This window comes from Anguilla anguilla, chromosome 4 (genome assembly GCF_013347855.1).
Source record: "Anguilla anguilla isolate fAngAng1 chromosome 4, fAngAng1.pri, whole genome shotgun sequence".
In the NCBI taxonomy this organism is placed as follows: Eukaryota; Metazoa; Chordata; class Actinopteri; order Anguilliformes; family Anguillidae; genus Anguilla; species Anguilla anguilla.
The window spans coordinates 16,831,909-16,854,686 of record NC_049204.1 but is presented as its reverse complement, the minus strand read 5'-3'; the positions used below and the strand labels follow the sequence as shown (position 1 = coordinate 16,854,686).

The 22,778-nt window shown below is 45.3% G+C and overlaps 1 protein-coding gene across 15 annotated transcripts in view; it reads left to right on the top strand.

Moving 5' to 3' along the window:
• The window catches only part of scrib (scribble planar cell polarity protein), a 97,270-nt gene that overhangs the window by 52,625 nt on the left and 21,867 nt on the right, over positions 1 to 22,778 (top strand). For 8 of the 15 annotated variants that reach the window (XM_035412921.1, XM_035412915.1, XM_035412924.1 and 5 more), the window contains exons 12-29: positions 34 to 161; positions 517 to 642; positions 1,145 to 1,327; positions 1,437 to 1,829; positions 6,203 to 6,265; positions 10,341 to 10,430; positions 11,569 to 11,646; positions 12,094 to 12,414; positions 14,818 to 14,898; positions 17,622 to 17,885; positions 18,828 to 18,938; positions 19,084 to 19,260; positions 19,594 to 19,710; positions 19,814 to 20,002; positions 20,380 to 20,499; positions 21,176 to 21,235; positions 22,188 to 22,244; positions 22,575 to 22,655. In XM_035412921.1, the coding sequence (XP_035268812.1) occupies positions 34 to 161; positions 517 to 642; positions 1,145 to 1,327; positions 1,437 to 1,829; positions 6,203 to 6,265; positions 10,341 to 10,430; positions 11,569 to 11,646; positions 12,094 to 12,414; positions 14,818 to 14,898; positions 17,622 to 17,885; positions 18,828 to 18,938; positions 19,084 to 19,260; positions 19,594 to 19,710; positions 19,814 to 20,002; positions 20,380 to 20,499; positions 21,176 to 21,235; positions 22,188 to 22,244; positions 22,575 to 22,655 (2,639 nt within the window). The remainder of the gene's footprint in view (positions 1 to 33; positions 162 to 516; positions 643 to 1,144; positions 1,328 to 1,436; positions 1,830 to 6,202; positions 6,266 to 10,340; positions 10,431 to 11,568; positions 11,647 to 12,093; positions 12,415 to 14,817; positions 14,899 to 17,621; positions 17,886 to 18,827; positions 18,939 to 19,083; positions 19,261 to 19,593; positions 19,711 to 19,813; positions 20,003 to 20,379; positions 20,500 to 21,175; positions 21,236 to 22,187; positions 22,245 to 22,574; positions 22,656 to 22,778) is intronic. The other 7 variants (XM_035412916.1, XM_035412929.1, XM_035412918.1 and 4 more) reach the window with 4 other exon arrangements.

Sequence of the window (22,778 nt, the reverse complement as noted above, 5' to 3'; positions counted from 1 at the left end):
TGACCTGGACCTTCTGATCTATCTGTATCTCAGAGAACCTGCTGCAGAACAGTGTGGACGACAGCTGGACAGACAGCAACCTGAACCGCGTGTCCGTCATACAGTTCCGGGAGGAGACCAAGCCTGAGGATGAGGATGAGGAGACGGCTGCTGAGCGCAGGGTGAGCTGGGGGCGGGAATTCCTGTCAAAACTGCAGTGCACTTATTTGAAATGGGCGGGGACTGTACGGGCAGAACTTTGTAGTTGAGCTGTAACCCTTGTTTCTTTTTCTGTTAAATGCTCGGTTCATTTAGCACAGCATGTTAATGTATGATGTGAGCCTACGCTAGTGGGTTTGGAAAGGATTTGCTGTTTAGAAGTTACTTTAACCTCTTCAGTGAATTTTGTGTGTCTTTGTCCTCATTGGTATGCAAACATTTGTGAGTTAGGCCTCAGTAGTTAGCGTGTGCTTAGCGCTTCATTTAAAAAATGTGTGATATGATGGACCGTATGTAATGTGTGTCTGTGGTTTTTAGGGTCTACAGCGCAGAGCTACGCCACACCCGAGCGAACTGAAGGTGATGAAGAAAGTGATCGAGGAGAGGCGGAATGAGGCGTACACGGCCAGACCCGACGAGGACGTGGACACCCCCGACACGGAGGTACACACCGCCAAGGAGGAGCACCATACCTCGTGCTTCCAGCAGAAAATAGCTTAGTCAGTGTGCCCAGGGCTGCAGTGACAGGTGAATTTGTGAGTGTGAGGATAATGGCAGCATATGTATCACACATTGCAAGTGCAATATTCTAACATTTACATAAAAGTAATTAAATGCTACTATTGTGCACATTCACCACACTGTAAAGCTATTTGGTGTATGTATATGCATGAGAAACAAGACAGTTGTAAATGCATTCCATTCCAAGAACAAGGAGCAGATAAATCAAAGTGGACCATGGAGCATTTTAAAAGGAATGCCTTGGTTTACCAATTTTGAGCAAATAAAAATGAGCTTCACTAAAATGCTGAGCACACTGTGCTGTAATAAAGTTGCTGAAGCCATATGGATCCATTTAATTAGTTTTCTTGGTATTATTTATAATCATGGTCCTACTTTTAAGGATTTGGTTGAATCCAATAATGATGTATGTATGTATGTGCAGGAGAAACGTCTGAGTGGGCTGTCCAATCACAGCCATGACTCCCAGGCATCCAATAGCACTGCCTCTGCTGCCTCCCATGAGGAGAGGCAAGAGCTGACCACTGCAGGGGAGGCGCCAGTGAATGGGGATGCCCAGGAACAGGAAGAGGAGGAACTCGATGAGATGGAAGTAGAATATATTGAGGTGAGTACACTGCCTGTTGCTGGATCCTAAGTATGAACTATCAGTATTGATATTCCTGCTTTACATCCCATCTCTCACTCTTTGCGTTTTTATCTCCTCTCTCTCTCAGCCCACAGTGCACTTTGCAGAAGAGCCCATCATTCGGGGGGGCGAGGAGGAGGACGATGACGGGGAGGAGGAGGAAGACGGAGAGCGGAGTGACCAGGAGGAGCAGCCCGCCTTCCCCATGGAGAAGCAGCGGCTGATCCGCAAGGACACCCCACACTACAAGAAGCACTTCAAGATCACCAAGCTGCCCAAACCTGAGGCGGTGGCCGCCCTGCTGCAGGGCTTCAGCCCCGACCGCTCGCCCCACCCACCGCACCCCGCACCCGAGGGCGAGGAGGAAGAGGAAGAGGAAGAGGGGGGCCTCGCCGCCCGCTACCCCTCCATGACAGAGGAGCCCGAGCCGGACGATCGGAGGGCAACCGACAGGGTCAACTCCTCCCTGCAGCCTGTCAAGGTATGGGAGGGTTTCAGTGAGGGAGGTCCACCCCGATTCTTGATGGTCTTCATCGAAAAGGGGCAGGATTGCCTGTCTTCAAATAAATGGAAATTACTCGGTTGTTCAGTTGAATCCAGTTTACAGGATTTACTTTTGTTCAACTTCATCTTTATAATGCAGTCTTTAAGAAAACTGGATTTTCTTGTTGCCAAAGATGGCAACTGAAGCTCTATGAGAGGGAGAAAATACAGCTATTGAAATTTTACCAATTATAAATATTTTCCTTACTGGGGTTTTATCAGGTTTTTGCTAGTTTAACCTTCATTTCTTAAGTGCTCTTGTGAATCACAAGGTGACACCACAGCAAGAGGAATAACGGACACCATCACAGTTCATGAAATATGGGCAAATCCATGATAGTTGAGAACATAGGCCTGATGTTGTATCCTCTTAGATGAACATAATTTCACTCTGATCAATTGAGTATCAGTTGAACATAAGAGAGCGCATGTATGTAAATAAACTCCCACACACATGCGCGCGCGCGCACACACACACGTTTAGTTGTCAACAGTATTGGGACTCTACCAATTGCTGTATTGCATTCTTAGTGGCTGACTGGGCATGTCCCAGGGCCACGCCCTTTTAATGTCTGTGTTCCAAACTGACAGGTTTTGTTGATTGCTGACTCTGCATATCCAACATCACAGAACCAGAACGACAAAAAATTATTGTACTCCGCAAGAGCTTTGGCAATGTCCTCATGAAATTGGTTTGTGTATTTAATATAAGTGTTTTGCACAAATCAAAAAGAGTTCCGTCAGATACAGAAAAATGTTTTGTTCTACACAAACATGCAGTTACTACCCGACCAAATAATTAACGCCTTCACCATTTTCCACCCCTCTGCTCTTAATCTGCATGCTCAGTCTGAGGAGAGCGCCCTCTGCAGTTGACCTTTAAGTACCAGTGCTGAACAACACTGAGGGAACAGCTCCCTTATTACCCTTTGAAACAAAAATTAATCTAAGCTTCATCAACCATATTATTAACATTCTGGCTTTTCCCCTTGACTTACATCCATTTAAGTGAAAGGTGTGAAGCTTGTTTTTAAGAATAACACAAATCATTTTATTATTCACATTATTATTTTAATAATTGTGTAAAGTAAAATTATTGTAGGTTTATAGAACAGTAATACTGGTCATGTTAGAAGACTGACTGAGACTAATATGACTTAGCAAGTACAAAAAAGTCAAAGTTTATCATAATGAACAGCCATTACAATGGGTAGTTATGGGAAGATAATGGAAAAAGTAGAACAATACACGAGTCAACAGATACACAGTTTTACCTCCACAGAGCAGAGCAGATACAGACATTGACCCACACTCAACGATGAATACCTCTTCCCCATGGATCTTTGCAGGACAAGGAGTATGAGCTGGTGGTAGTGGTAAAAATGATGTCAGCAGCTTGACTCCAGGTCATAGGTTTGCCCGCTCTGGGTTTACCCGCCTGTGCCGCTGTGTGCTGCCATTCCTTCAGCTCCCCCTCACTCTGCCCGCGCTGCCCGTCCCTGCTGCTGGCACCGGTTCCCAACCTGCAGCTTCCTCTCTCTGATTCTCATTGCCCCACCTTCTGATCTCCAAAACCGGGCACTCAGCTGAGTTTCATTTATGCCCTGCGCTCTTTCAAGCATGGCGGAGGGGAGGGGTGGATGTGTTCAAACAACTGAATGCACAGGCCCACGTCATCACTGGATCCGGGGCCGTCCTGTCATGGTAATCTGCTTCCATGTTGGCACACTCTGTTCAAAGGAAGGATGACAGATGACACAAGGCTCCTCCCCCTCTAATAACCCCCTCCCCCTTGAGGATGTACTCTTGGGATGTATCCAAGTCCTCTCAGCACCACTTTTATTTCTGCCTGTCTCCCAGTCCAGTGCTCTTGTTTCATTTGCTGCTTGCTATTGTTTGTTCATTGATTTTGACAGTTAAATTGTCCCCTCCCCTCCCTTCTTCTTTGCACAAGTGTGTTTGAATCAGCGTGGCTCTGGAAATTTCTTAATGATTACTTTTTTAAATTCAAGCTGATCATTAATATGAAAAATGAAAATCCTTTTCATTTGGTTTTTTGATCCTAATTTTACCTGACTTAAGGTTTCTTGAAGTGTGCTGCAATGCAAGTTTGCCCTGGGTTCCCTTATCCTGCCTCTTTTTAGCATGGTCCTCAAAGTGTCTGGGTGTGAGTGCTGTCTCCACCAACCACAGAGTAGCTTTGGTAATTTCCTCCAATCACACCACAGCATGTTTTCATTTCTCTGGGCTAGAACATTCACACTTTGTAGTGTGCTAGCATTGTGAATATAAACTACACCACACTGTGCCCAGCATGGTATGTATGGGTGTCATAAAATCTGGCATGTATTTTTAACCCTTTGAAGAGTAGATTTTTTGGAATGTTAACATTCATAGTCAATGTTCTAGAACCCCTTTTCTTTCAGTTACCAGTAGCGATTGTTCCGTCAGCATTAGAATGATCAGTTAAGAACATTCTAATCGCATATTTGTGACCTCGCTCCTTAAAGGGTTAAATTCAGAGGGTTCACCAGAATCAGATGGCTATGAGGTGACTGGGTGACTTATAATGCTTACTTGTTGCCTATGTGCGCAGTCACTCTCAGTGATTCATTTTATTTGTTTAGGCTACGGATTCTGATTAGTCACTGTCAAGTCGCTGGTGTGGCAGTCCACTCCATACTCCCCTGTCATGTTCTGCAGAAATGAGCTTTACTGTGATGTGATGGGATGGTAGCACCCGTGATAGCAGAGAGGCTAGGAGTCTGACAGAGGTGGATTGGGGATCCAGGGCAGCAGCCTGCTCGCTTGAGTGTGTGTGGATTTGTGGAGTGTTGCTGCTTACTGTGCGAGATTGGGATTGAGTGCGCAGGACGAGGTTTGACATGAGGTGATGTGACGTATGTGTTTGTGTGCATGTGTGCGTGCGTATGCCAGTGTTTGCATGTGTTGTGCGTGTGTGTGTGTGTGTGTGTTTTAGAGAGTTCCCCCGACTAACTGTGGCTGGCAGAGGTGGAAGATATTGTTTGACCTGACCCAAGGGAACAGAACACAGACTTGAAAATCTGAAAGGAACCTTTAGGGAGTGTTCTGTTGGCTGTTTTTGCATGTGTCTTTTATGTAAATTTCTAAATTGACAGGAATCAAATGGCATAATGATATAATTTGCTATAAGCTCAGGTGATTATTCTCCTGGGGAAGCTGGAGATTTATGTAAATTGACAAGATTTGCTGTGTTCCTCACTGAAAATGTACACTCCACGCCAGAGAGCCTGCTCATATGCAGAGAAAAAAAAGTGGGGAAAAAAGTCCTTTGCTGTTCTCTCACACACAGTACGATCCCTGAAGAAAGTTTATCTAAAGCTGTTAAGGGACACAGACAGGCACATGAGCATCCTGAATTTTGATATTTGGCTTTCATAATTCTGTGCACAACACCCAGTCATCGATAACATGAGCAGAGTGCCTCATCCATTTCGTTTGCAGGGATGTGAATGTTAAAATGGACCTAATCAGGTCTGAGCCTTGCAGATTAATGAATTGCAGTATCTGCACCTGTCCTGTTGGGGTTAGGAGCTTTCTGTGGATAGTGAAGTCTCGAGGGAGCTTTAGTATTTGTCACTCTGTTTCTCTGCGCTCTGTTCACGTCGCCTTCACCGCCTTATACAGCCTTGCACAGGTTAGCCACACCATTCCATTCCCTCTGCTGGGTTTTCTGAGTTCGGCCTGTGTGACTCTCTTCATCCTGGGTCTGGAGTTTCCGCCACTGCCTCAGTCCTCACCTGGAGTCTGGGAAGAGAGCGTGCACGTAGGGGCTGCTCATTTACAACCACAGGCCACAGGGGCAACCCACTGCCAGGGTAGGGATGGGGAGCCATGTAACACTGCGGTGGGGCCCCCTCAGCTCCCTGACTCTTCAGTGGGTAGCCGTTTGGCTGCTTCACTTGTGACTGAGCACATCCTGTTGCGGAGTGTGTGTGTGTGTACGTGTGTGTGCTTGCGTGTGTGTGTGTGTGTGTGTGCGTGCTGGTGTGTGCCTGTGCGTGTGTGTGTGTGTGTGTGTACATGTGTGCGCGTGCATTCGTGTGTGTGTGTGTGTGTGTGTGCGCATGCATTCGTGTATGTGTGTGTGTTAGTGTGTGTGTGTATGCATGTTTGTGTGTATAAGTGTGCGTGTGTATTGCAGCTGGTGTGATACGCGCAGTGGCGTGTGTGAGGCACGAGTGCACACGTGTTTTTGGGTGTGCGAGCGCCTGGTTTTATTTTGGCCTCACTAATCCGCATGCTTCTCGCTGGTTCCTGTCCTAACAGGGGGTGTCATTTGATCAAGTCAATAATCTGCTGATTGAGCCTGCTCGAATTGAGGAGGAAGAGGTCTGTACCTGCTCTGTTTCCCATTCACTCACTCTCACTCTGTCTCCGTTTCTCTTTCTCTCTCTCACTCATCCACCCACCCATTCTCACAAGAACACAACCAATAATCAACCCACTACAAACAAAATCCACCATTAACCCGAGAGAATCGCCAGGGAACGGCCTATCAGAGCTTACCATGATGGGACTGCCAGAGTGGCGCCACCAGCTGGAGGAGGAGGAGGGGTGGGGTCGGGGCAAATTATAATCATGGTATGGGCAAATTAGAATGACTGCTGCCATTTTGCAGTTAAACTGTCACAACCAAAACCATATATTATTCACAGGCTTCTGCAAACCCGTAATCCTCTTTTTAAGGGGTTTACACAAAAGTTTATGAGGCCGAGGAGTTTTACAGCCGTTTAGGGGGTGAGGGGGGAGGGGGTGTCGAGATACAGTCGGGATTGGCTTCCTTTTCCTGTTTCCCACAGTCCCGTTCCTCCCCAGCTGCTGGTCACAGAAGGCTTTGGCTCGTCTGCAGTCCCTCTTTCTCTCCTCCTCTCTGCCCCCCCTCTTCTCCATCAGGCTGTGTCTCCCTGGGCGCTGGTGCCCACCCGCTTCATTCATAAAGAGCAGGGGTCTGGCTGTGTAGTCCTGGCAGGTGTGGAACAGTGCCCCTGCAGCAGAGACTCCAGGGTTCTTTTTCAGGTCGACTCGGCCTGCCAGCACCCCAGGAACGTGGAGGCTTTTCTGCCCTGGCCTCATCTCAACAGTGAAAACTGAGCTGGTGTCTAGAAGAGGAGAAATAGAAAATGGAAATAAAAGATTTATGTATTTATTTATTCATATAATTTTCATTTTCATTTTTAAACCTTGAACATAGATGTTTTTCCTTACCTTATTCTCACACAGCAAAACTTATGGATTCAGGTTGCTCTGCACCTGCAGTATGCCATAATGTGTATACTAATTTTTTAAAATTGATTTCCATAAGGTTTCGTCTTTCACAGTGAACAATTATTTTGCATCTTGGAGTCTTAAAAGACTCATTCCGTTTTATCTTCCTAATCTCAAATGTCCAACCTTTAGAGCAGGATGTACAACAAGAATGAAAAGGCATCCATTTTGTAACTGTGATATATGTTGTGATATATGTCTAATAGGAAAATTTATATATGTTGAGGCTTTATACAAAGAGTTTCAGTGGTTGCATGAACATTCCCAAATTAAAGGGATATTGATGTACACTCATTGTTGCTTTTAAATTAAGCCCCATTGCTTTCACAGTGTGGGCGACATAGCTCAGGAGGTAAGACCGATTGTCTGGCAGTCGGAGGGTTGCCGGTTCAAACCCCGCCCTGGGCGTGTCGAAGTGTCCTTGAGCAAGACACCTAACCCCTAACTGCTCAGGCGAATGAGAGGCATCAATTGTAAAGCACTTTGGATAAAAGCGCTATATAAATGCAGTCCATTTACCATTTATAGTTAAAGATTTCATTTTTTTATTGATAAACAGTGGAAATTGAGACAATGTATCTTGCATGGACACCCCCATATACACAACAAAAGACCTTTAGAAATGTACTTGATTCACTGACCTGACTGTGGTGTGCAGCTGAGGCATAAAGCTGACATTACGAAGCTGAGGTTGATGTCATGACATCATGTGCTTTGGATGAGATGAGAGCGCATGCTTGTCTGCCTTCTTCCACATGGGCAACAAATGTTGCTATGAGCATGACTCAGCATTAAATTAAATTGTGAGAAAAGTAGGTGAAACTTAAGGGTATACAAGAAGTTAATAAAATGGGACTACTTCAACAATACTCGAGCTAAATAGCTAATCATTTATGCATATTATTTTTGAAATTCCAGTTGCATAGTTTCTACCTGATATTTGACAGATACTGCAAATATTTAATTTCAGTAGAAATGTGTTAGAATAAAGTTTTGTATTTTACAATCTAGTTGTGTACAGCTATGGTCAAGAAATGAAGGGCAGCGATGGTAATAATTATCATATAGCCGTTAAGGGCCATTCAGTTTATGAGCTTAACGTTTGAGTGAAGCCAGCAGCAAGCACGCAGAAGAAATGATAATGGCCACGCCCCTGAGGCCTGGGCAGTGGGCTTGGAGGGGTCTGGAGGAATGTAGCGTCTCTCGTTACACAGTGACATGGCCAAAGGGGACAAATGCTCCCCTGGCCATCCTAATAATAGCAAGCGGGAACGTGCGTGAGTGTGGGCCCCTGCTAGCTGTCAGATCCCACAGCCTGCACCAAGCCAACACAAATGCACCACCATTTACAAACACAGCATGGCAAATATTCACAGCCCTACTTTGTGTGTGGCACTGCAGTGCATTGTCTCGTAGGGCTGTGCGTGGGCTTTGAAATCGCTTTGATAGTTTTTGGTTCTTTTCATCCAGTCCTATCCTATTAATTGTCAAGAGCATGAGTAATTTTTACATGAAATGGTTTAAATCTGTTTCATTGTTCATTACTATTTTGATATTTATAAGTCAAGATGGCCATTAAAGAGCATTTTCTTACCTTGAGAAGTGGATTTTGAATTGACAATAGTGGCCCCGTTATAATGTAGTTTTAATGTATTTTTCAGATTTTATTAGCCCATTGAGATGGCTTTTTTTTGAAGGTATTTGAAAACAGTAAACAGCAGAACCTCATCAGATAGAGGTTATATTTTCGGATCAAGACATTTCTCAAGCTAAGGTAATTAATGAATAGCATTTTTTTCCAACTGTTCTTAATGAGGCTTTATTGAGCTGTTTTTTTTTCTTTTATATTATAGGTGGGGCAGCTATGTTGGTGGAACCTACTTAGTGTTTAAATAAATAGCTTCAGGGTCTGGAACAGTTAATTTAACCTCAATTCAATTCAATAATCCTGTGTTATATATTTTTTTACAAAGGCTTTACAAATTAGTTGGTAAAATACTTTTATTTGTTTTGCAAACACCATTTCCAATTTATTATTGTATTAAGAACAAGCAGCAGATATCTAAGGGAACAAGTGGCAGAAATTTTTGCCTCACTGTATGTGATAAAGATTGTGTGGTGATTTTACATAAAAATGAGTACTGGGTGTATTTGGCATGACATGGTATTGTCTGCTTAGTGGATAGCTAGGTGGTAATTGTGTGTATGGTGTATATGTGGGACAGTACTGTTCATTATATGGATGCAGACTATAATGTGGAAGTATGCACTGAACACTTGATTACTTGCAGCTTTAAAGAGCCCAGTGGCCATGTTTTCTGGTGCTTTAGACAGCGATCTTCAGCACTGATTCCCTGACCCAAAACACAGCATTCCTCTCCACCCTCCTGACACCGCTAACCCTTCTCCTTCTCCACTAACTCCCATCCTCATTCCCATGGCTTGCCGTAGTTAGTCACACCTCAAACAGGTTATCCACTTAGTGGTTATTCGACTGTTTCCATTTCGATTTGAACTCCCCCTGAGCACACACACTGATCCTACCCCAGCGCATGCTCTTTGTTTGTGTTTTTCCACTTTGCAGACATTTAGCCGAAGTCAGTCCCCTCTGTATTTCACCAGTGTTCAAAAGCAAGGCGATTGATGCTCAAATTGGGGTCTGGGGAGCGAAGTTCAATCCAGCGTTTTTGTTGAAACATTACGTTTTTAGGGGCTGGAGTACTATTTTACTATTTGTAATTACAAGTCTGGCTTTCCGGATGTGAGGTGTTATAAAGTAAACGCAAGATAAAGAACCTCCAAAATATATTTCATCATGCAGAGGTCTATACCCACGCCCCTGACACTGGAATTGAACAGAGCACCTCAAGAACCATTTTACTTGCTCCTGTCAACCCTGCACCATGGAAAAATTCCACCCTCCCAACAGTAAAAATCCAGAGCCAGGATTAAGCTGACAAGGCGATTTGGTTTTGTGTTATAGCCCCTTTTGTGGTAATACAGTGGGGTCTGTCCTGGTGTACTGCTGACTGGATAGTGAGTGAATTTTTGGGATTCCATCCATCCCTAGTTCCCATTCGTAGGGGACTGAGCTGACCCGCCCTCCCTGGAGGTGTTAACCGTCCTGCTCTGCTTCCAGCTCACCCTGACCATCCTACGCCAGACTGGGGGACTGGGCATCAGTATTGCGGGGGGAAAAGGCTCCACGCCCTACAAGGGGGATGACGAGGTAAGGGGGAGAGGGACGGGGGTCTCTAAAGGGAGGTCTGGAGCAGGGAACGGCTGGCTGGGTCCGGGTTCGACCGTTTCCTTTCCGTCGGTGTGGCCAGGCGCATAGTTTCCCCCGGGTCGCCGGCTCAAACAGCTGCCACTCTCTCCCACTTCAGGCGCTGACATACTGGGGATTACCTTTGCCAGACAAAAGTCTCAGCATGTCCATTAACTACACTATTAATACACTCGTAATACAGGGTGCAGGCGACACAGAGGAAGGGTTCTCAGGTAATGTGAGATTAGATTACTTAATGTGGATTACTAATCACTATATACCCTTTGTACTAGTGTGACTCAGTAGCATTTATTTCTAAATAAGTACAGATCCCTCTATGGTATTTGTCTTTTGTACTTTTCCATTTTTGAGTTTATTACTAAACTGTTACAGGCATTTTCAGTAATTATTTTCCTATCGAGCCCACTGTCTAATACACTGCAGCGCTGTAATGTCAGCATTGCGCACAGACCTGACAAGGTTAAAATGAAAGGGAAGGGGCGCAGAGCCAGCCAGCTTCACCAGACCAGTGAAGTCAATTCAGACTGTTTTAGCAACCGCACCAAATAGCCCCCGGACGACGGGCTGGTTACCTGGGAAGCCTTAGGTTAAGCATTTGTCAGACGGATGCAAGTGTTGAGCTCTGTGACTAATGGAAACTCAAACGGTGGTCGAGTTGTTTTTATTGTGGTCAGTTTCATTATGGGGTGTAGAATTTCAGAGCCCCGCGGCTGCACAGCCTACTGGAAAATGGGAGGCTCGCTGTGAATAGTTGCCTCTGCTTTAAATTTGGCCCCGGCCATTCCTTCATCTTAGCTGGTTCAGACTAGGAGTGTAAACCATAGCTTTCACCTTGATATGATACAGTTTCCATTCTTGAAGCAGTGGTTTGATATTTGGCTATATTTTGCTACGCTCTGATCCAATATGGTCTGATATAGTAAGAAATGTTTTATATATATATATATGTTCCAGCAAACACAATTCTGTTACAACATATACTTGCAATGGAAATGGGAATGAGTGCAAAAACGTCTAGCAAACGCACTTCCTAGGCTCAGTGTGTGACCTGAGTGTCCGTCTGTCCTGAACCCCGCAGGGCATCTTCATCTCCAGGGTGTCTGAGGAGGGCCCAGCAGCTCTCGCCGGAGTCAAAGTGGGAGACAAACTACTGGAGGTAAACGCACGTCGCCCAGGAGTGACTTTTTCTTCGGCACATGACACACAAGCGCAAAGGTTTTACTCCAGGTTTTGGCTCTCTTGCTGTATTTTTACATTTTCTATGTCCTGTGAGTTATTCTGAGGTGATATTATTCTGTAGCGTACTGGAATGCAAGTTTTTTTTTTCTGTCACATTGTAGCGTACTGGAATGCAAGTTTTTTTTCTCTCACATTGTAGTGTACTGGAATGCAAGTTTTTTTTCTGTCACATTGTAGCGTACTGGAATGCAAGTTTTTTTCTGTCACATCGTAGTGTACTGGAATGCAAGTTTTTTTTCTGTCACATTGTAGCGTACTGGAAAGCAAGTGTCACCGAACAGAGCAAATTAAACGAGTGTATCTTGTTTTTTCCCCCTCTCGGCTGTTTTTGATCGTAACCCCCTGACCCATGACATTCCCTCAGGTGAACGGCACGGACCTGCAGGGGGCGGAGCACCACAAGGCCGTGGAGGCCCTGCGCAGCTCGGGCGTGGCCGTTTCCATGACGGTGCTGAGGGAGCGCATGGTGGAACCGGAGAACGCCATCACCACCACGCCCCTGCGGCCCGAGGACGACTACTTCCCCCGAGAGCGGCGCAGCGGCGGGCTGCCCTTCTGCGTGGAGCCCCCCTCCCCCGGGGCCGGCCGCCAGCGCCTCTCCACCTGCCTCGTCCGCAACGACAAGGGCCTGGGCTTCAGCATCGCCGGGGGCAAAGGTTCCACGCCCTACCGCACGGGGGACACTGTGAGTGACGCACCTGCGCATAGACATGCAAACGTGCATCCGCACATACATAAATGCATGCATACAGACTATCATACATCCACACGTATGCTTACATACCTGTGTACATGTAGACATAATTCAGAGATATGTGTTTATTTATGTGTGTGCATGTACATATCCGTATACACAGTAAATACATGTATACATGCTTGTATACATTTATGTATATACTTGTAGTTACACCCAGCTGCAGGGTAAGGTATTACATTGAAGGCATAGCTACAGCATGAATGTTTCTCTTCTCCACATTCTTTTTTTACCACTCATAATGCGCCTCTCAGAACCCCAAATCTGCTGTTCTGTAGCTTTTTCCTTGTACTCGTGTCTGCAGGGTAATGCATTGCTCATGAGTACCAGTTGAGTCATAGGAAAGAGAACACTGTTAATGGGACTTGACTCACGAAGCCCTTTTTAACGAGACGTCGCGAATGCCATGTAGCAGGTTGAACCTTTCCCTCGCCCGCTCACCTTCCCCTGTGACTCGGACAGTACCTTTTTCAGCCGCTCGTTTGGCGGCGTTGCCATGGAGACGAGGTTATGAATAGCTGGCCGTGACACCTGATAGGCCCCTGAATGGTTGGGGGGCGTGGGGGGTATTTTTGGTTCAGGGTGACATGCACTCCTGGCCCACATGTTCCACTGTTCCACAGGTCCTACACTCATCGCTCGGGGTACGGTCAAGCAAAGACGCGCACTCACGGTTGCGTATTTGTAAGTTCTGGCTAGCTCTGTGGTTAAAATGGCTGTTAGTATGGATGTTTTTTTGCATTTATAGCTGTTAAGTGTAGCTTGGGAGCTCTTTAGTTTGTGTTTGATTTTTATTATGCATATATAGAAAGTTATCCAAGTGAAGTCTGGTCATTCTGTAAGAGCTTTTGCATGTTTGTAGTGTTGCTGAGGAATTTTTCATGAGATTGAAATTATGCAGCTAATTGGCATTTGCATGGATCGCTTGTGAGTGTTTATTAAAACAGTGACATTGGGGCATTTGATTTGGCTCGAGCTGGCGGGACTGAGAATGACACCCTATGACACCCTAGGGGGAGAGTCCTCATCCTGAGCCGTGGGGTGCCTCCTGGAGCAGACATTCATAGAATCACATTCATTTTGAGACCAGCTGTGAAGAGCCATGGGGCTGTAACTCCATAGTCCTGGTCAGGTTCTGGTTTTCTGCCATCACGGCGCTTCAACTCTAGAACTCTCTCGCTCAGTTATGTTTGGACTTTTGAACGGTACCTTGTGAGGCCAAGGACAGCGTGTCAAATAAACTAATTTATTGCTTGTAATCCTGGGTACGTATACATATATCCACTCTTAAATGTTTTGGTCTTAAAACTACTTTAATGGCATTCCTAGTCTTTCTAAGCCAGTATCATGTTTGTGTTTTATTGGTGATGATGGCTTCTAAACATGGTTACCGTGAGTGAGTTTATTCGGTATCCATGCACATGTCTGCTTGTCAGCGGGTCGTTATTGAACTCCTAAATTGCACAGACCACCAAAGAAGTTTGTTCTAAGCTGGCTCATCTCCTTTCCTTCACAAAGGGTTTCTTACGGAACCAGCATTGTGAAGCAGTGTGGCACCTCAGTCAGTTCCAGTGCACAATGTGTAGCCTGCAGGTGCAACTGGCTCATGACATTATGAATTAATGAACATTGTGAACTGACTGTCCGTCTGAATGTAAATGTCAGTCAACAGATGTTGCTACTAGCAGCACATTTCAAAATATCTCAGCTAAACGGCTGAATAAATTAGAGACTTGTCACATTACCAAATTGCCACTTTTTGAGCAGAAGGCATCCTTTTGGAAGTGGGAGTTGTCAAATGATATGCCTGTTCTTTTGGATATCTCAGTCTCCTTTGAAAACTATTAGCATGCACTGCCTGCATATATGTCTGATAAATTTAGTATTGCCAGGTTGTTATTGAGGGACTTTCCAGTTGTATTCCAGGAGGCCCATTTCCGTTCACTATGTTCCCACAGACTTCAACATAGTGCAACATATCGCTAATCTTTTTTCACATTGCACAGAATGGCAGTACTATCTGGATTTGATTTCTGGACAGAACTGTCATGGTCCTGTTTTTCAGTTGATCCTTTCGCATATTTTTTTTATTGCTGTAATTTAATCAACACCAAAACATTTCTCCACAGCAGATGGCGGTAATTCTAGCAGTTAGATTTTATACCTCCTGGAGACCATCTGAGTCATATGTTGGTACTGTATTTTACTCAGGATTGCCAACATACTGTAACATGTTCCATCTACCAGCCCACAGTCCTGCCCTTCTAATACTAAGCAGTCTGGGTTGTTGCTGAGGATGTTGCTGTGGTAACCAAGTCTCCTGTGTGCCAACAGGGCATCTTCATCTCCCGCATCGCCGAGGGCGGGTCCGCTCACCGCGACAGCATACTACGCGTGGGAGACAGGGTCATCTCCGTGAGTACATGCCCCTTCGTCCATCAAAATCTGTTCATTCTAACAAGAGTGTTCCTTATTAGCCATAGCATTGGAGTAGATTAGTAGTAAGCGTAGGAATCTGTGCTGGTACTACATCTACGCATCACATTGCCTATGATTAGTCATACAGAAGAATAAGTTACCTCTTCATCACTCATTCACTGTCAGCTGAGCTTGTTTCTACCCCCTCGCTGAAGTGGCTGTGCTCTGCTTGGCTTAAAGAGGAGCCCCTCTCTGTGTTGGTGTTTGATTTGAATCGTAACTTCTTGACTTATTTTAACCCTGCTGCGTATTCATTCCTCTCCAAGATGGCGGTGATGGCTTCCTCACTCCTGCATGCTCTTCATGTCATTCACTTTTCTGTCCCTGCTGTGGCCTTCATGTTGGCATTCCCATAATGCCACAGCGGCGGACCGTGCCTTCGCCTCTCATACCTGTTTCTGGCTGAGTTTGGCCTGCCTGCCGGGGAAATGTATTAACATGGCTGCACTTTGTCTGAACGGGCTGTTTGACCTTAAATTTGGACTCGGCCATCTAAGTGTGACCCAGAGGAATGTCTTAATTGTAGTCAAATTCAATTCAAATTGTATTTTGCATGAGCTTCTATATGACTTCACACTCAAAATGTTCTTGAATGTGAATGCTGTGAAGCCATATTTTAAAATTTCTGCTGCATCCACATTGCATTTGCACTCTTGCAATCAGTAAGAATTTATGTTCCCTTGTAGATACCTTAGATTTAGTTGATATCTAACGGGGTGTACTGTGAAATGGCACCCTCAAATATTTCTCTGTGGCCTCTTTTCCTTTGCCCTGTATACAGAGTTTTCTGAATGCTAACTGATTCTCTGTTTATATATCTTTTATCGCCTCTGTGTGAATGTGTTTTACCTGTTTTACCTTTGCCCCCTACCTCCCTTTTTGCTGTCCCCCTCTCTCACCTTCTCTCCTTGTTTCCTCTGCATGGCCTTCACTGAAATTCCCAATCTGTTTCCTTGCCTGCTCGGTGGTGGGTGTGGTGTTGGGGGATGTGGGTGGAGCCTCTGGGCCCGCTGACATGGTAACAGCATGCATTACCATGGCAGCAGCTGCAGTAGCATATCAGCCGGCGGTAAAAGCTGGTACTGTCTGGTCAGTGGTGGCTTCTGTTTGTCACGATAAGCGCAGGGACTAGATGGTGAACTCCTATTGGTTTAATAGGCAATGCCCCTATTGCTAGTGCAATAAAAGGCCAATTGATTGATCTTTAGTCCTTATTTGGAATCTTACTTTCAGTGTATTGCAATCCCATCTAATCTTTTATAAAATACACAGGCCCATGCTAATCAATAAGACATGAAACTGTCCAGGACAGTATCTATCAGATTAGAGCCAATTGCATTGCATATAGACAGGTGACTGTGCAGGACAGTGTTGACTAAGTTGAATTTTATGGATATCCCAGTCAGATATGAGCGCATTATCAAAACTCTACTGTATATATGCCATCCATGAAGAACTGCACATATACAGTCATTACAACAGCAGTCAGCACTGTGGCTATGAGTTAGGTTTTATGGCATCATATTGGGGCATGCAGCACATATTTACCCTGTTGGACCGAACTTGAGATATCCTTGTCTGTGAGGCACCACGTACATTTATGGGAAAATATCAGATCCATACTTGCAAGATACCTTAGCGAGGCACCTGGTGTCTGGTGGTGTGGTGTGATGTTGCTAGTGTGCTGCATGCTCCACTGCTTGCAGAAGCATTTGTGGGCTTCCTTGGGATCAGCTGCACTGACAATAGCACTGCTCCTCTTTCCTCTGTCTCTTTCTCTGCCTCTCTGTGTATCTGCGACAGGGACCTATATGCACTCTCACTAACATTAACAACACTTACAGCCAGGATTTCCGCTCTGGATTATTATAGCAGATAGGTACCATGGTACATGTAATATATTAACAATATTGTACATATAGTCTGACTACTATTTTGACTATTACTTGTATAAAACTGATGAATGCAGGGTGAATTCATGTACATGTTGGGCTGTCGTTGCCCAATATGTGGTTTCTGATATCCACTGCAAGTCACAGCACTTGCGTGTATTGTTTGTCATTTTCACAAAATAGGTAAAAATGTGAAATAAGTATAAAAAGGAGAATCTGAGGTGGTATTCTGTGAATGTTTCAGATTGAATTTAGTATATAAATTTGTTGTTGCAAGCAAAAAAAAAAATCTTTGTAACACTTTTCTCCCTTTGAAATCTGAGGTTTATTGGATGGTGTGGTTGTTTTCACCAGCCAACACCAGATGGCACTAATTGAACTTTTCATGCAGTAAAACTTTAAAAAATAAAAGTCTTTTTTTTTCCATTGTCAGGCTCACCCTATATGTATATAAAGTAATTATTGAACATGTATTATACATGCTTGTTTGTCCTCATCATGGACAGATTTGCACAGTGGGTAGCAGAATAATGGGCCAAATCTCACCACATAAATGACATATTCTGTTATATCTGTTAGGAAATACAGAATGCAGCAAACTGTTCAAATACTCATCAAATTTTGTACACATAAAATATAGGTTGCAAATGGAGGTTGAGGAAATTTTTGAGAGCGGCCATGGCGATGGTTGTGGTGCGGTTTGACGGCCTGTCGTGCTAATGGTGGTGCTGCTGGGGAGGGTGACGCGCTGATTTGCTGTCGATCCAGATCAATGGTGTAGACATGACAGAGGCCAGGCATGATCAGGCAGTAACGCTGCTTACCGGCACCTCCCCCACCATCACCCTGCTGGTGGAGCGCAGCCTGGCCGAGCCGCCGGGCTCCCCCGCCGCCTCGCGGACCCGGCCGCACTCGCCCCCGCCGCCGGAGCCCGCCGACTCCCCCGACCAGGAGGAGCCCGGAGAGGACCGCTGCGGCTCCCCGGAACTCAACCACCTGAGCCGGCCACTGGAGGACGAGTACCCCATCGATGTGAGCGTCGCCACGGTCGATTCGTTTTTAAAATGGTTTTTCTGAAAAAAGAGAAAAGAGATTTGAGAGATTCTGATAACTGTGGTCTTTTTTGTCTCAAATGCGTTCCTCTGCAGTACCAGAGAAAGTGGTGGAGGGTATGAAGATCTTGTCTGAATATTAGCTTTCTAGGAGAATTAGACATCTCAAGCTAGTGGGTAGCACTTCAAAATAAGGTCACATGAATTTCCATTAGCATAGAATGTAGTTGTTAACTACTATCGATAACTACTGAAAAGTTAATCTGTACAGCTTTGTGAACATACTGTAGAACTACATTATTTAATGCAAGTTCATATTGGGATTAAAAAAACAGTTCATGCATTTGTTCATGGTTAAATAATTATAAGTTTATCCTATGGTTTGTTAATGTATAAATAATCATGTAACTAATACATTTATTAATGTAAGTACTAACTAAATTTCATGCTTAATTAATGTATTTGAACATCATTAATCATCATGATTAATAACATAATGTTAACTACATTAGTTAATACCAATTCATGCTACCTTATTGTAAAGTGTTACCAGCTAGGGATATCTAGTTCCAGGGTTAAACTCTGTAGAGACTTTGGAAAAGTAGGGTAGGCAACTTATTGCCAGTTTGCCTGTTGTTATGTATACTTAGATTTACAAATGAATAAGTCCTATGTCTAAGTAAAACAGAATCCGTTGAGTATTATAAATGGTAATATAATCACAGACAACACAGTTCTGATAAGTTGCCTACCTCTAACTTAGTTCCAAGGATTTTGTGTGCCTGTTTTTGTTTCATCAGACAAAAATTGTTCCGTCTATAACTGTCACCTATTTCCTGGACTTTTTTTGTCTGCCTTTTCTTGTTTAATCAGACAAAAGGGGACTCCATTCATAACTGTAACCTATTTCCTGTCCTGACAGGAAGTTATTTTGGTGAAGGCAGGTGGCCCACTGGGGCTGAGCATTGTGGGAGGCAGTGACCATGCCAGCCACCCGTTTGGGGTCCGTGAGCCCGGGGTTTTCATCTCTAAGGTAAGTTAAGTGCAGACGTCCATGAGTGCAGATGTCAAAACGTGGGTGATATTAAGCTGTCTGCCTGTCTGTCATTGTGTTTGTCAGTCGACCTGTCTGTCCGTGATTAAATCTGTTTGCTGTCTCTGCCCGTCCGTGTGCCCAGGTCATCCCTCAGGGCCTGGCGTGTCGGAGTGGGCTGCGGGTGGGCGACCGCATCCTAGAGGTGAACGCCATCGACCTGCGCCACGCCACGCACCAGGAGGCCGTCCGCGCCCTGCTCTCCAACAAGCATGAGATCCGCATGTTAGTGCGCAGGGACCCTGCGCCCTCGGGCATGGAGGTGAGCCGCGCCCTCATCATCATCATCATTATCATAATGAATAGTCATCATCAACATCAACCCAAAATAACTTAATTTACAGTTCACTGACACCCTTTCACAGCTAATAACTACCTTGATTTAATCGTTTTCATCAGTGTTGATAAGAGAGCTGGCATCCAGCTGAGCATGCCACTTCAGGACTAGGATTAGGCAAACCTTACAGAGGAGGTCCAGTGTTTGCATTCTCTGGCAAGGCTAACATCAGTCTAAAAACCACATTGCTCATAGCCTATTGGTCACAGGATCCCATGAATCTCTGCCTGGTTCTGACTGGCTTTTGCGTACACGCAGGAAATCTTGATCGAGAAGCAGCCCGGCGAGAAGCTCGGCATCAGCATCCGCGGCGGCGCCAAAGGACACGCCGGCAACCCCTTCGACCCCACCGACGAGGGCATCTTCATCTCCAAGGTGACGGCATGCCCATGCCTCGTCCTCGCTCTGTTTCGGTGTTTCGACAATCTAATGGTGACTGACGCCAGCCATGCCTCCCCCCCCTCCCTTCCCCCCTCAGGTGAGCTCCAGCGGGGCGGCCGCGCGGGACGGGCGCCTGCGGGTGGGCATGCGCATCCTGGAGGTGAACAACCACAGCCTTCTGGGCATGACGCACACGGAGGCCGTGCGCATTCTGCGCAGCGTCGGGGACACCCTGGCCGTGCTGGTCTGCGACGGCTTCGACCCCCGCGACGCGGCTGCCGTGGAGGTGAGACCCCCGTGTGGCAGTCTCATGCCCTCTCCAAAACTCCAGGGATCACTGAGGCCAGTTATGGGCCATTTGAAACAGGCATGCAGCCTGCTACACAGTCAAGATATTTCATTGTTCATGGATGTATTGAAGATAAAGCTACAGTCAACAATGTCAATCAAAACTAAATATTGGAGTGCCTGCAAGCATGTCTTGGAAGCATTAGTTTATATCAACATGGGATTGTATTTGAAATTTTGACAAGTACTCCTGTTAAAGAAAAACACTACCCAGGCAAGCACCTCATCTGTGTGTGTGTGTGTGTGTGTGTGTGTGTGTGTGTGTGTGTGTGTGTGTGTGCACGTGTGCGTGCGCGTGCATGCACTCACCTTCAGGCTTCCCCTGGAGTGATCGCCAACCCCTTCGCTGCGGGCATTGTCCGCAAAAACAGCATGGAGAGCATTTCATCCATCGACAGGGACCTAAGTCCAGAGGAGATGGAGCTCATTCAGAAGGTGAGCAGCTTTATTTAAGATTAGCAGCTAGGCCAGTTACTATACCATGCTTGGAGGGGTGACATACTTAAGTTCCCATCTGGTACATTAGCTGAGGTAATTTCATATCCATGTAATTGCCTTAATTACTGATAAGATGAGGTTAAATTAATTAACAAGAGGCAAGCTTAATTGAAGTAATAGCAGTAAAGGTGAAACAGCAGGTTGACAATGAATCCCCTCAAGGACCGGATAAGCACTTTCACAAAGGTTGTTTTTAATTTGGAGATTAGCGGGAATGCTGATCTAGTGGCCAGAATGATTGGAGATAACAATATTTTAGTAAAGTAACGTAATAATGTGAAGAGTTAAATATCTTTTAAGTGCATTGGTTAACGTATGTTCTCTGCACGTAAGACCTGGGTCAAATACGTATTTGTTCTGGATTCAAATATTTTCTGCGGTTTAGTGGTCTTGTCTGGTGTATTAGAACCAGTGAAATACTCTCAAAAAGTTTTGGTCATATTGGCAGGCTCAATTAAACCAGGCAAGCTCAATAGAGCACAGAGAAGTATTTGAATCCAAAACAAATACGTATTTGACCCAGGTCTGCTGCAAGTGTTTGCAAAAATATTTGAAAAAATTTTCTTCCCCTCTCTCTGTCTTTCCCCTGCTGCCCTCCACCCTTTCTCTGAAGCAGGAAGTAGAGATGGTGCGGGAGGCTTCACAGTGGGAGAAAGAAGAGATTGAGAAAGTGGTAAGTGAGATTCTAGAGCTTCTTTTTGCATGTTCAAAGGCAATAGGCTGGAGGAACCACATTCAAGTAGCTGCTTAAGGAATTTGGGGTGATGTGAATTTCCTTTCGAGAGTGTTTAACTGACTTAATGGCTACAGGATGCAGGGAATGCAAAGTATAATGTTTACCTAGGTCAGTCAGCACATTCTGCATTTCATTTATTACCGTTCCTGCAAGTGTAATTATTTTAAGTAATCTGATGGTTAATTGGTTAGAATGCCTTCTGGGAATACATCAAATTGTTCCAGAAAACATTTTGATTATAAAAATTATATAAAAAGGTTGGCAAATTATTTTTGCGTTTTATTGTTTTATAAACAATAACCAGCAGTACCCTACTAACAACTTAGTCATTTTTCATCTTTGTCAGTGAGTTATGATATTAGTGTAGTGGAACACAGGTCGGAAATATAAAGTGAGGTTCCTCCCTGTTAGAAAGTGGGAGTCTGCTCGCCTTTGCCACGCCTCCCCAGGGCTCTGTCTCTGCCAACACTACCACAGCAAACCTCCCCTTGCCTGCTACCATTTCTGCTGGAGTCCCTATAGAAAAAGTTATTTTCTAATTTGTGTGGATTCTATCCTCTCTCCCCCTCTCTACTTTATCTCTCTTTCTCTCCCCCCATGGTGTGTCTGGGTCTCTTTCAAATTGTCACTCCTTCTTTACTACCACCCTTTCTTCATTTCTTACCCTCCTCTTCTTTTGACTCGTTCCATGTCACACCCATTTGCCTTGGACCATTATATTCTGATCCCATACTCAACCCCTTTTCCATTCTCTTTTTCTCACCCCATGTCACACCACTGTCTGCATGTGCTGTTGTGTGGCTGGGTGTCCCCCTATTTCCTCCTCCGCCCCACTCCTTTTCGGTGGCCACTCCCCCTTCTCTCCGCCCCCCCCCCCCCCCCGGTGAAGGAGCGCATGCGCCTGGAGCGCGAGGAGGCCAACCGCTTGCTGGAGGAGGAGGCTGAGGTGAGGGTCCCATTGTCCATCCCCCATCTCTCCAGTAGGTGGAGACACTGTTCAAAGAGCTGCTATGCTGCCTCAAGCTCTTTGAGGAGTTGGAAACACCAGCCCTGGGAAGTACCTCTAGTGAGACTAGATATAATTGAAGGCAGATCTAGCAATTCTATGGTTTCTCTGACCTGGGTTACATCAGAAAGACTGTTGCCTAGGCAGCAGATTCAACATTTTCTGCTCCCCAAGTCTTTATGATCCTTAAATCACAATGATCTTCTCAGCGCTGTCCCCTGTCCTAAGGGGGCTCAGATCTGAGCCTTCTGTCTCCTTCCCCACCTTCAGAACTTCAACACAGGTCCCCTCAAATTGGACTACAGGACGCTGGCTGCACTTCCCACCACTAGTCTGCAGAAGGTCAACCAGGTGAGTCTCACTGGTTTAACACAGCCCATCACAAGCACATCCCATGGGCTTTTCAGTCCGGTCCCTCTAGCATGCTTGGTTGAAATTTGAGTCGAGTCGGCCCAGGGTTACTTCATTCACCAT